The following is a 13,112-nucleotide window of genomic DNA, read 5'->3' on the forward strand; positions in this document are numbered from 1 at the left end:
TCTCTCTCTCTCTCTCTCTCTCTCTCTCTCTCTCTCTCTCTCTCTCTCTCTTACACACTGTGGCTGTCTGAGGCTCCACTGGGAAGGGTCAGCTTCCTGGCTCATCCACAGGATTCCATTACTTGTGGGCTGTTGGGTTAAGGCCTCACTCAGGTCCTCATGAGCTGTTGGACCTGGTTTTCCTCAGCTCCTTGTCATGTGGGCATCTCCACAGAGCATTTCATGCCATAGCAGCCAGCTTCATCGGAGACAGTGGGCAAGAGAGGAGAGAAAGAGCGGGGGAGGGGAGAGGAGAAAGTCACAAGATGGAAGTCATAGTCTTTGTAACCTAGGGTGGGAAGTGGCCTCCTGTCACTTTTGCCACATTCTATTCTTTGAAAGAGTCACTAGGTCCCACCCATACTCAAGGGGAGGGGAGTACAGATTCACACATTTGGTGGCAAAACCTGAACCAAACAGATAAGTGGATCCTTACAGAGCCTTAACTCCAGTTAATGTAAATAATCACATGTTTTGCTACGAAAATATTAATGGACCTAATTTTGTGGGGCTACCCCAGACCTTGCCAAAAGGAGATGTACTTTCTAAAATCTACAAAGTTCTAATTTCTCAGACACATCTGGTCCCAGGCTTTGGACCCTTGAAGTCCAGCGTCCATTCCCACAGTTATCCTGGGGTGAGTGTGGGTGCATAAGGACAAGACTTGTGTTTTCCAGTAGTTTTATTCAATCGCGTCATTTTCTTAGAATTCAACCTAGGAGTTTCTAATTCGTCTTGGGCTGAGATATGCTCGTGACCGAGTGAGTCCCTTCCGAGTCCCCGATGCAGTGCCGCTTTGCACCCTTTCAGAGGCCCCTCATTTAGACCCGGGCCCCCCTGGAGGTGCGCTGCAGCGATGTTTCAGCCCTGTGTACACAGGCTCACCAGCCTCGCCTCGACCTTGGAAATGTTGTGGTATTTTTCAGTGTGTGGTGACATTTATAAGCCCATTTAAACGCCCACAAAGAGGTTGATTTCCATAGATTAAATGTCAAGTTTGAAACCGTCCAGGGTAATTGAATCGTCGAGATTGTCTACTTTGATTCTCAAGTGAGGCCGGTGACTGGACACTTGTGCTCTGTTCTGAGGCCCAAATGCTGCCCAAATTACTGCGGTCAAACTGAGTCCCGGGGGGCACCGATGGAGGTGGGAAGGATCATGGCGGTGTAATCGGATGCCTACAGAAATGTGGCTTCATTTTTTTTTTTAAATAAAGGCACATAAGTGGTTAGTGGGTGAATAAATTATTGGAGTCAGAAAAAAACCCCAACAACTGAGGTTTCTGCGATGTTAATGAGTTTATAAAACCTGACCATCTTATGTGTGGACAAGAACAAAAGGGTGAAAAGGAGACGGTGCTTTAATGTTTTAAGTGGAAGTCATTTTAAGGAGCATTGAACACATATACATAAACTTGGAGTAAATTTCTTTCAAGTTAAAGGGTAGCAAAAGGCATCAAATAGCTTCCTAGAAATTCAAATGTATATGCGTGCTCACTGTCCAAAAGATGTGTGCATCTCCAGATTTCAATCTGAGTTTCTTAGTTTTTCTTTTTTTTTTTTAATTGGGGAATTGGGGGAAGGGAACAGTTTGGGGAATTGGGGAGGGGGACCAGCCAAGTTGTTGTTCTTCAGTCTTAGTTGTGGAGGGGGCCAGTTGCCATTTGGCTGCCCATCAGCAGCTTGTGGCCTCTAAGCTCAAGGTGCTGTGTTCAATCTTAGTTGCGGGTAGGCGTGGCCACCATCCATGTGGGAGTCAAACCAGCAGCCTCGTTGATAAGAGCGCACGCTCTATCCACTGAGCAATCCAGGTGGCAGCTCAGCTCAAGGTGCTGAGTTCAGTTTTAGTTGTGAGCACGCGTAGCCCACCATTGAACAGGCTGTCTTGTTGTTACACCAGCTGAGCCATCCTGCCACCTGTTGGCAGCTCAGCGACAGCTCAGTTCGGGCACAGCATCACTGGCCCATGTGGGAATTGAACTGGTGGCCCTGTTGCTCAGAGCTCACGCTCTTAAGCTAACTCTTAACCAACTGAGCCACTCAGCCAGCCTCTTAGTGTTTTTTAAAAGAAATTTTGAAATTTATAGTCACCAGTTTGTACATTACATCCCCAGAACTCATTGATTTTATAACTGGAAGTTTGTACCTTTTGAACACCTTCATTTAATACTCCCACCCCTCAACCCCACCACCTGCTGCTGGCAACCACCAATCTGTTCTCTGTTTCTATGAGTTCATGTTTTGTTTTGTTTCGTTTGTTTTTAGATGCCACATGTAAGTGAGAGCATTCAGTATTTGTCTTTCTCTGTCTGACTTATTTCCCGTAGCATAATGCCTTCAAGGTCCATCCATGTTGCCGCAAATGGCAGGATTTCTTTCTTTTTTATGGCTGAATAGTATTCCATTGTATATATCCACCGCATTTTCTTTATCTGTTCATCTGTTGATGGACATTTAGGGTGTTTCCATATCTTGACTCTTGTAAGTACTACAACAATGAACATGGGGGTGCAGATATCTCTTTGAGATAGAGATTTCGTTTCCTTTGGATATATAGCCCAAAATGGTATTGCTAGGTCACGTGGCAGTTCTGTTTTTAATGTTTTGAGGAAACTCCATACTGTTTCTGTAGTGGCAGTACCAATTTGCAGTCCCACCAACAGTGCACAGAGTTTATCTGAGACTCTCAAATTTTTATCCTCCCAAGGAACTGGAGTTAAGTGGGTCTAACATGGGCATGGACGTGCCTGTTTCCTCCACAAGCTCACAGTGGCCATGAGGGGAAGGACAGCTCAAGAACCTTTACAACTGGGGCTTCCTAAAGGTTCAGCTGTTCATGCAGTGGTGTGGCCTGCTCAGCTCCACCTGGTCATTTCCGGTAATAGTATCTGATAACCACTTTCTCTACAGTCAGGGCTGCTGGTTGCATTGGACCAGTAAGTTAGAATAAGAATGAAAGTCAACCCACCCTCAGGTTTCAGAAGCATCACACTGGGCATGTTGGGTTCGTGCCCAGGCTCGGGGTTAAGACAGGTTAAGGGAAGTCATCTTTTTTGCTAGACTTTTTTTGTGGCTGTGGGCACGCAGATGATGGATGATGGCGCTCAGATTCACTTTCTGATCAGGGATTAGAACAAAAAGCAACTCCTGGCTTCGGAATCTCATCCCAGGCCACAGGTGTGTGCTGCCTCACACATTGCAATCAGATGGAAATTGGATCATGGTGGGGCTGAGATTAGGCCGGTACCTCGCCATTGCCCTGGGGCGGCTCAACGCAACTGTGGCGGGAGCACCTGATCACAATCAGGGATGTGGGTTTCTTCAAGGGTAGAAACTTTGCCTGCACCGATGACCAAGATGCCAAAACATTAGGATTGAAAAGAGATGGGCTTGGCCAAGTGTCCATTGTTTAGTCTACAGCAGGCTAAACATCTGGGCGACTGGGAACATCTTTGGAGTTGCATGGGCCATGTGACCTGGTCTCATGTTGACACAACCTGGGTGAAGGCCAATGAAAGACATGTGCTCAGAGGAGGGTTTTCTGAGTAGGGGACGAGAAGAGAAAACATGTATTCAATACTTTACTAGTCTCCTGGGCTGCTGCACCAAAGGACCATGAGCTGCTGGCTTAAAGCAAGAACAGTTTGTTCTCCCCTGGTTCCAGATTCCAGAAGTCCAAAATCAAGGTGTCAGCAGGGCCACGCTCCCTCTGCAACCTGTAGGGTAGTGTCCTCGCTGGCCTCTTCCTGGCTTCTGGTGGCTTGTCGGCAACCCTTGGTGTTCCTTGGCTTGTAGATGCAGCTCTCCAATGTCTGCCTCCATCTTCACATGGCCGTGTCCTTGTGTGTCTGTGTCTGTGTCTGTCTCACTCCTTTTCTTATGAAGACACCAGTCCTATTGGATTAAGGGTCCACCCTACTCCAGTATGACCTCATCTTAATCTCAGTAATTACATCTGCAATGAGCCTATTTCTAAATCAGGTCACATTCAAAGATACTGGAGGTTAGAATTTCAACATATCTTTTTGGGGACACAATTCAGACTATAATACCTGGCTCCTCTATTGTCTCAGAATCTACAGAGCTGTGACATTTCTCCTTTAAATGGGTGACAGGTGGGATGTCAGCCATGACGACTGTGGGATTTCTTGGTATCCGTCGCCTATGTGGCCTATGTGGCTGTCACGTGATGAGTGTGGGCACCACTCAGAGGGAATGACAAGGCTGCTTGAAGGGCTGCTTCTCGCATGTTCTGACTCTGCCAGGCTGGGAAGCCCGTGACAGCTTGAGTTTTCCACTCTGGGTGGGAGATGGGCTATGAGGAAACAGAACCGACTTGGTGACTGGGAGAAGGTTTTGCTCTGTGGCTCCACTCTCAGCACCCGGGTAGCTGGCTCTAAGGGTGTCTGCAGCCAGCCCCCCAGAGTAAGGCTGGTCACTTGCACCACGTCCTGCATACTTCACAGAGATCAGTGTCCCAGAACCAGAGCAGCTCAGCTGCTGGGAGCCTTTGGGAGTTAGACTCCAAGCCCAGAGTTTGCAGGGGGTGGCCCACATTCAGGGGAACTCTGTGCCCTGGTATTTGGCGTCCACAGAGTCGTGGAGTCCCTTTAGAAGAGTGCTAGGGGAGGCCAGTGTTCAGGGACCGGGGAAGGCTCGAGATCAGGAGTTCCTGGCTTGGCGAAGCAATGTCCACCTACACCTGGACAGGAAGGTGAGCAGGACAGGTGTGGGCAGATGGGCCTTGTAGGTGGATTCCACCAGAGAGAAGCCTCCTCAGACCACAGTGACGCCCACACAGGGAGGAACTCATCCCATGAACAGCGACACTTGATCAACAGAAGGGAGGAAGGAACGTGTCTCTGTGGAGGGCAGGTAACTGAGCAAGGCCCCCCCGCCCCGCCACTGCCCACTCCAGGTGTGAAGAAGGCACCACCCTCTGCTACTCAGAAACAAACACAAACCCGCTTCCACGGCCGCCTACAGCCTCTGCGCTCTCCTACTCTTTGGGGACCAGTTGGAGGGGCCTGTGGCATGCGGGTTTTTCCTTCTGGAACTCTTTGACCAGCTGGACGCCCCGCACCTTACCTCCCCGCATTTGTACGACTTGCAGCAAAACCTCAGGGTCAGGTAGGGACCAGTAGGTTAATGTCAAGTGTCAGTGGGGGGAAGGAGAATGGCCCGGCTGGCCAGCTCGGGGGCTGTAGGTGCTGCGATGGGGTGGCTGGGGCAGGGAAGTGGGGAGGCTTTGCAGAGAGCCCGTGGGGGACCCCTCCTCTCTTGGAAATTTATACTCTTGGGCAAATCTGGCAAATCTTGGGCTCATTTTGGCCTTTAAAGCCATTGACATTGCAGATCTCCTGGGAAAGGAGAGGCAAGGGGTCCCCAAAGAGCTTTTTTCCCCAGCAGGTGCAGGGATATTTGGACCCCGAAACACCTGGTTGACAATTTCATTATAAACAGGAATGGTGAGAGGTGGGATTGAAAGTGACACTGACAGGCCTAGACAAATATTTTTAAAACTAAATCACATTTAAAAAACAAACAAAACAGCCGTCCGTAGAAATTCCCAAGGTATCAAAATAAAATATTCAGAGGCTCAACTTTGCTTATTTATTACATTAGCCAAGAATGAGTATGTTACAAGAATGTTCCAGAAGGGAGGTATTGATGGATTGGAAATGTCAAAGGGCTGTTCTGTGTTATTGGCACTATCCCATGAACAAATGAGGAGGGGCACTATGTCCTCAGAGGGACGCTGGGGAGCTCTTCCTGTCCTGGGCATGGGTGCCAGGTGCCTGGCCCACCCATCACCACCCCTGGGGCCAGAGCCCCTGTCTGGACTCAGTATATGCCTTGTTTCGGCCAGTTGAGCTCTTTGGCATATGCCCCTTTGCAGCTCCTGATCTCATAACCATGCTCCAGGCACGTGTTCAGGCCGGGCACTGCGGATCTCCAGCCGATGAAGCCCTGGGTGGTCTTCGGGACCGGGGGTGATGGAAAGACCTGGAATGGAAGGGCAGGGGCTTTGGTCACCTGGGGCCACAGCGACATGAGGCGTGTCCACAGAGGCATCATGCTTAGCCCGTGAGGCCTGGTGTGGAAAAGACAGAAAGCAAAGCCAGGGTCCCTGTGTAGGGCGTACGTTCCTATCAGCGCCACCCTGACTCACATCGTCCCTGAAAGTACGGCTCATCAAACACGTTTCTTTATCTCATAATTTTAACCCATTTGATTCATGACCTCCAGTAAAATAATTTTTATTTGGTAAAAGAGCAAAAAAGGGAACAAAAAGTAAGGTGCAGAAATATCAAATGCAATAGTTCACCTGCCTTTTATAAAATGTATGACAATATTGTCAGATGGTATCCTGGCAGTTATACATCTTCCGGTTTGGATTAGAAGACTTTATGATATGTACACAACACACACATACACACCCCCCCGAAACTGTAGGGATCACAGGAATGAAAAGCAATGGAATTTAATTAAAAACCAAAAGGAAAACAGGATTCTATATGAAGTGAAAAAGCACAATTTCATTTGTCAGTTCCTTGGACTTGAAATTTTTAGAAAACGAGGGTAAATGATTAGGCAGTTTCCTCCTCTCCATGTGAAATAATCATCTGTTCTGCTCTTACATGGTGATTTGAACAAAGACAACAGTGAGGAATATTTGTTCTAACAGAAGAGCCGAGATAGAGACATTTAATATGCTTAGGGTTACGAGTCCACACTTGTCTGGAGGAATCTCTGAGCGAGGCGGTGGCAGAAGGGGACGGTCCCAGTGGGCCTGCTGCCACTGGTGGACGAAGCCCCTTTACATATGTTCTTGATGAAGTATTAAAATTAATCCCCACATGCAGGGGGTGCCATCAGTAAATGCCAGAGGGGCCACTTGGGTGGAATTGCCCAGAAGGCAAGATTTCTCTGCCTGGCTTTTCTAGATGGGTCTGGCCCGTGGGAACGAACACACAGACCAGCTTTCAAGTCTCTCTACAACTTGTAAGAGAAATGCAGCTCAAAACCACCCAGGGTGCCCCATGTAACCCACCAGATTGGCAAAGATGGAAACACCACCATTAACCAGGGCGTTATGCGAGAACTGGTCGGTTCATTCTCTGTGAAGGGCAATATTGCTGTTATCTACGAGAAACGGCGGAGGTTAACTCCCCTAGAAGGCCACGTTCATCCTGAGTTTTCATCCCCTCTTCCCATCAGGACACAGAACCGCTCTCTCCATAGGTGGGCAGAGGACAGAAACCCACGACCAAAATGACAGACCCACGAGAGGAGGCCCAGGGATGCATGGACCTCAGCAGTTTCTAGTCTCTGACCCATGTCCACAGCTGACTGGTCTCCAGTGGGAACACCATCTAAGTGTTCTCCCCTCTGGGATTGCCCCGTCATCACTCAGCAACCAGAGTGACCTTTGAAAAAGGCAATTGTCAACATGCCACAGCCCTGTTTCCATCTCAGGTTGGACTCAAAGCCCAACTGCTTCCTCTGGCCCCCCCGCGGTCCAGGGGGATCTGGCCCTGCCCACTTCTCCACCCACATCCCTTCCCTTCACACCCCTACCTCACCACAGCTCACCAAGCGCCAGCCCCATCACCATCCCAGGCTGTTCCTGAAACATACCAACCTTTGTTCTGCCTCAGGGCTTTCGTACATGCTGTTCCCTATGTGGGGATTGCTTTTCCCGGGGTTGGCTCCTTGTCATCCTTCAGACCTCAGCTCCACAGGGGGCCTTTCCTGACCACCCTATCCTCTGTATCCTCTATCATCACTTGCCTATTTCCCCCATGGCATCTAGCACAGCATATCACGATTTTGTTGGTTTTGTTGTTTCACGTTGGTGACCCAAGCCCAACATGTGTGGGCTGGAGTCTCGTCTTCTAGTTCATCACTGCTTGCCCAACTAAGCACCTACTAATAGCTAATAGTCACTGGCATTCTCTAAAAGTGCTGGGCACTGTTTGAAGTCCTTCCCACCAGGCATCATCCCACCAAACCCCAACCCCACTCCCTGAAGTAGGTGCTTTCAACAACCTCCATTGTACAAGGAGGGAACAGGGACACAGAGAGGTCAAGCCACTTGCCCCAGACCACACAGGAGGTGAGCAGCTGAGCGATCTGAATCTAGAGGCCAGTCCTTTCCTGCCCACTCCCTGAAGTATTTGCTGAACCAATGGATCGAGTCCCTCTGCTCCAGCGGAGCCCAACGCAGCGCAGTGGCTCTAGAAAGCACACAGACAGTAACCTGATGTGCCCCCCACATGTGGGTGTGGAAAGGGCGTGGAAACTGGACTCCCCACGTGCCCAGCGCTGCTGAGTTCTTACCGTTGGCGGTTGGCTGTGTGCGCCTGTGGTGAACAGAATTTCCAGCGGGGCTTATTTTTTCCTTAGGGAAATAAGTATTTAAAAAGACTTTGCAAACCTTGATGTTTTTCTCCACTGGGGTTCCTGGCCGGATGTGGAACCACTGGGGAAGCTCGACTTTGGGCTTCGGGGTGGGAGGTTCTCCTTCACACTGGATCAGCTGAAACATAGACCCCAGAGACAGGGAACCCCAGGCTGAGCCGGTCGGCGTGACCTCTGCATCGTCCCCCAGAGCGCCCAACTTTACAGATGACAAAGTGGGGTTCAGAAATGTTACGGAGCTGGTCCCCATCACACAGTTAGAAAGGGGCAGAGGGGGGCTTGCACACAGTGACGTGCTGCGCCCGCCTGCTACCCCATGCAGCCTAATTTATATTCACCAGTAGCAATTTGAGAAAACTTCACAGGTTATGGATTCAAATTAAAAAATGCCAACAAGGCTCCAGGACCAACCTTTAAATTATTAGAGGAGGGCCCCCCCATTCCTCCCTTTTAGTTTTTAAAGCACTTTTGAACTCTTCAAAAGCCACATTAATTACATATAGAGAATATTAATATAGACTCTTTATGCATATTGTATTAATAAGGACTTATTTTATGCATAAAAGTTCAAATTGTATAACTATCTAAGCATTAAAAATATTTCAAGAATGGCATCATTTCAAAGCGAGTGGTATGGGGTGAGTTACCAATGGGGTTTACACCGCCTTGAATCATGAACGTTTTGAATAAGGCAGCTCTTAGGTAGGTCTGCTTCCCTCCACAGAAATGTGGCTTCCTCGTGCTGTGTTTGGCGATAGTCTTGAGAGGTGGCAGATGCATGGCCACCGTCCTGTTGAAGCCCACACAAGCATTTCGCGGGCCTGAGTGGTGTTTATATATCAGAACCACTATTCTAGGCTCAGAAGACTTATCGACACAGTTTGAACCGCTGGAATATGCATTTGGCCTCTTTGAATGGTTGCACTCTGCTGGGCTGATGGTGGCTGCATCTGGACGGGGCCAGCGGTCTGTTTGCTGGCATCCCCATCACTCCCTATTAATTATTATGCCTGGGCCTTTTCCTTGTTTCTGTTCCCTATCTCGTTTAGGAAATACCAAGGTATTTTCCTAATAATTTCTCTTGTGTTAACCCCGCCTCACCATCTCATGCCATCGGATCTGTCACCCACTGAGGCAGGCAAGGACTATTAACCCATTTTACAGATGGAATCAGACAGACCAGCTTCTGCCCTGGCGCCTCTCTTTATTAGCTGTGAAAGTTGGTACTTTTTTGAGCTCAATATCGTAATTTGGAAAATGGGCATAAAACAGCACGGGGGTTGTTGTTTCTACACGGGGGTAGTTGTGCAGATTAAATGAGCTGGTTCAGATGAAGCACCCAGGACGTGCCTGGCCCCATAGTAAGGGCTCAATAAATTCGTGAAAGGAAGGAAGCTTCAGGCCCCAGAGGTGGCAGTCTTTGCCTGCAACACACTCTTACATTTTATTCTTGCAAATTATACACGTCATGACTGTTTATTCTTGGAAGTGATCGATTCTACAACCTCTGGGCTGATGAAATTCACATTTACCTCCTCCAAGGGGGTGGTTAAAAATCCCCAGTTCTGGGCCCAGTTTTGCCATGCTTTAGTTTCAGCCTTTAGGCGGCGTCTCCTGGAAAAGAAAGTTCCTAAGTGTTGCACAACATTCAGAAACGGTTCAAGTAGCAAGCCCCCAAAGGTCCATTGGAGAATTTTAGATTCTTCAATGCATTGGCACTGAAGGATGACTCTGTGCCAGGGAGGGGCGAGGTGCCAGCGGGGACAAGAGCCCGTGTCGCCGTGAGGGACACACATGTCTAAGGGACCAGAGATGCTAGTTGGATGGCGCGGTGCATCGGGGCAGACAGGACTGGGCTGACTGCCCAAGGGGCTGTCTGGGCACGACACACCTTAGTTTGGAGGCCTCCTGACCCACAGTGATGGGTGTGTGTGAAATCATTACGGAGGTACATATTCAGTACCGTTGTTCTCAGGGCGAGGACCAGGGTGGGGTGAGTGAGGACCCTGGGGTGCAAAATTTAAGGAGGCACCCACTCTCACGTTCCTGCAAGGGCAAAGCCAGCACTTACATGACCTTGAGCCTTAAATATTGCACCCCAGGTGCCTCACTCACCTCCCCCAGTCCCAACCCTGCTTTTGCCTCACGTTAAATATAATTGGTATATCATGACCTAAGAACTGAGTTGAGCTGCAGTTGAAGAGCTGGTGTGTCAGATTTTGCAAAGGTCTAATGTTTGTTTATATTGGTTTTCAAGTTTCTTTTCCTATTTTGGAGTCAATAGGTTGCATCCCCACCCCGCTCCTATGTTTCAACAGTTCCGGACGCCCTGGGCACTTTGCCTTGGGCACTGAGCATCTGTCTACAGCAGTCTATTTCCAATGGAGATGTAGCATGAGCCAGAAATATGAGTCACACATGTAATTTCAAATGCTCTAATAGCCACATTTTAAAAAGTAAAAATAAGCAGGTGAACTTAATTTTAACATCACTTTTTTGGGTATGGAATCTTCAAAATCTGGTATTTTACATTTACAGTTCATCCCAGTTTGAAACTAACATTTCAAGAGCTCAGCAGGCCACTTTGAATGTTGGACAGAATAGTCTAAGGGTTTAACTGGCTCTGTTTACATAGGAAGGGCCATCTGATTTGGGTCTTGAAGGATGAGTAGGAGTTTATCTAGTGGAGAAGAGAGGAAAGGGCATTCTAGGCAGAGGGAACCTACCCTCTGCCTAGAAATATGGTAGTATTTCCTATTGGAGATACTTACATAAAGATAAAGATATAAAAAAATTGTTGTTTATTTTATGCCAAATAATATTGGCTTTCCATTTTCAAGAATGATATAAAGTTTCCTATAAAAATAAAATTATTAAGTGAAACAGAGCCAGTTTAAAGAAAAATACAAAGTGACTACTATAGGCTTTACAAGAAATGGTAAAAGTCATAGATGACAAACAAGATAACTGAAGTGAAGGCACGCAATTATGGCTTGTTGTTACTGAGATTTGCTTACTGGCCTCTAAACTAGTAACTTCCCATGTGGGTTAAAACTTCAGAAAGATGGGATATTTAGCAATCAGAGAGAATGCCAAATAAAAGCAACCATTGCAAATGTCTGCCGAACGTAAATCTGATAGAAAGTTAAATTTCTTGTTACATGAAAAACCAGGAAAAGCGAGCGAGCGAGAGAGCGAGAGAGAGAGAGAGAGAGAGAGAGAGAGAGAGAGAGAGAGAGAGAGAGAATAAAGTGCACATGTATCGCTCATTCAAATTGGACAAATATCAAGATTTTGTTTAGTTTATTATTTTTTTAAATTAGTAAATCTTAAAAATAAGAACACCTTAGTCATTCTCAATAAGCAAAGCTTTGCAGATGGTTGTGAAGCCAGATGCAAAAGCTCCCAGGCTTTGTGGTGTGTGTCATTAAGAGAAGAGGGAGAAGGCGTCTCCCAACGTCCTCGCGCCCCACCAAGGCCCCCCGACCACCTCCAGGACTTGGGGGGAAAACTGAAGTCGCCACGTGTGCACACTTCAGGTGGGATCGGCCCAGCCCACCGGGTGACCGGATCCCTGGCGTTACCAGATCTCATCCTGAATTACGAAGTTCATGCGCTCGGCCGCCGCGGTGCTGATGGGTTTCTGAGCCATGGGACCTGGGATCTCGGTTTGCCCCACGCGTTGTGGCCTTTGGCTCAGCGTCTCGCGTTGCCAGGGAGACCAGTTGCCAAGCAACGTAGGACGCGGAGGCGGAGGCGGCGCCGCATCTGGCGGGGGTGGGGACGCTGTGCTCTCGCAGCGTCGGTGCGCCCACTGCCAGCCTCTGCCCCGCGCCGCGTTCTTCGCCCCCGTCCCTGGCCACCTGCTTGGCCGGCTGCAGCAGCCCTCCTCCTCTGCGGAACGCTTTGGGGAAATCTCAAGACCTAACACCCCAGCCTCCTTTAAAATCTAGACCTGTAATGCAAGTATCCATACCGACAAGAGTGCCAATCCTGGGCACCACGCCTCATGACTTCTGTCACAGAGAACGCACCCCTGTAACCACCGCCTGGATCACGAAATGGGACATTCCAGCCCACCCTCTCGTCGATTTCTCTCCGCAGAGCTTAGATTCATCACTGTTTGAACTTTGCGGGGCTGGTCATCCAGGTGTCCCCTGAGCCTGGCGTGCGGGGCCCAAGCTCGTATGCCAGAGGTTCATCCACGTTGCTGCGGGCAGGGCTGGTGTGTTCATGTCCATTCCTGAAGTGTTCCCTCAGCTGCTGAAGCCACTGGGGCTGAGTGGGCCACCGTCACAGTGCTGCTGTGGCTTCTGGGCAACATATGTGTGCATCTCTGCCGGCATCCACGCTCTATAACAACCCCCAAGTGACATCCACAGATAATATCGCCTCCAGACGGCGCGCCCCACACTCTCTTTTCATGCCCATCAACATCGATCCCTCATCATTGGGGTGTTCAATCGGTGTTTGTCGACTGACTCGTAGACCCTCAGGGCTTCCGCCGTACCAGGCCGTTGTCATAGGCCTGGAACTGGAAAATGGCTCTACGGGACAACAGTAAGTGGATCAACGCACAGGGAGGGGGGACATGTTCCTGCCTGAGCAGCCACGGGACACGCAGGGGTCCAGATCCACATGGGACCGGGA

At 49.0% G+C, this 13,112-nt stretch overlaps 1 protein-coding gene across 1 annotated transcript; it reads right to left on the bottom strand.

Moving 5' to 3' along the window:
* Nucleotides 1–5,637: 5,637 nt before the first annotated feature.
* CIMIP1 (ciliary microtubule inner protein 1) lies at nt 5,638–12,188 on the bottom strand. The gene is made up of 4 exons (XM_019637191.1): nt 12,047–12,188; nt 9,995–10,076; nt 8,479–8,580; nt 5,638–6,044 (listed from the first exon to the last, which is right to left on the bottom strand). Exons 1-4 carry the CDS (start codon nt 12,112–12,114, stop codon nt 5,883–5,885), a joined length of 414 nt encoding a protein of 137 aa, XP_019492736.1. The 5' UTR covers nt 12,115–12,188; the 3' UTR covers nt 5,638–5,882.
* Between the last annotated feature and the right edge of the window lie 924 nt (nt 12,189–13,112).

This window comes from Hipposideros armiger, unplaced genomic scaffold (assembly GCF_001890085.2).
Source record: "Hipposideros armiger isolate ML-2016 unplaced genomic scaffold, ASM189008v1 scaffold_32, whole genome shotgun sequence".
NCBI lineage: Eukaryota > Metazoa > Chordata > Mammalia > Chiroptera > Hipposideridae > Hipposideros > Hipposideros armiger.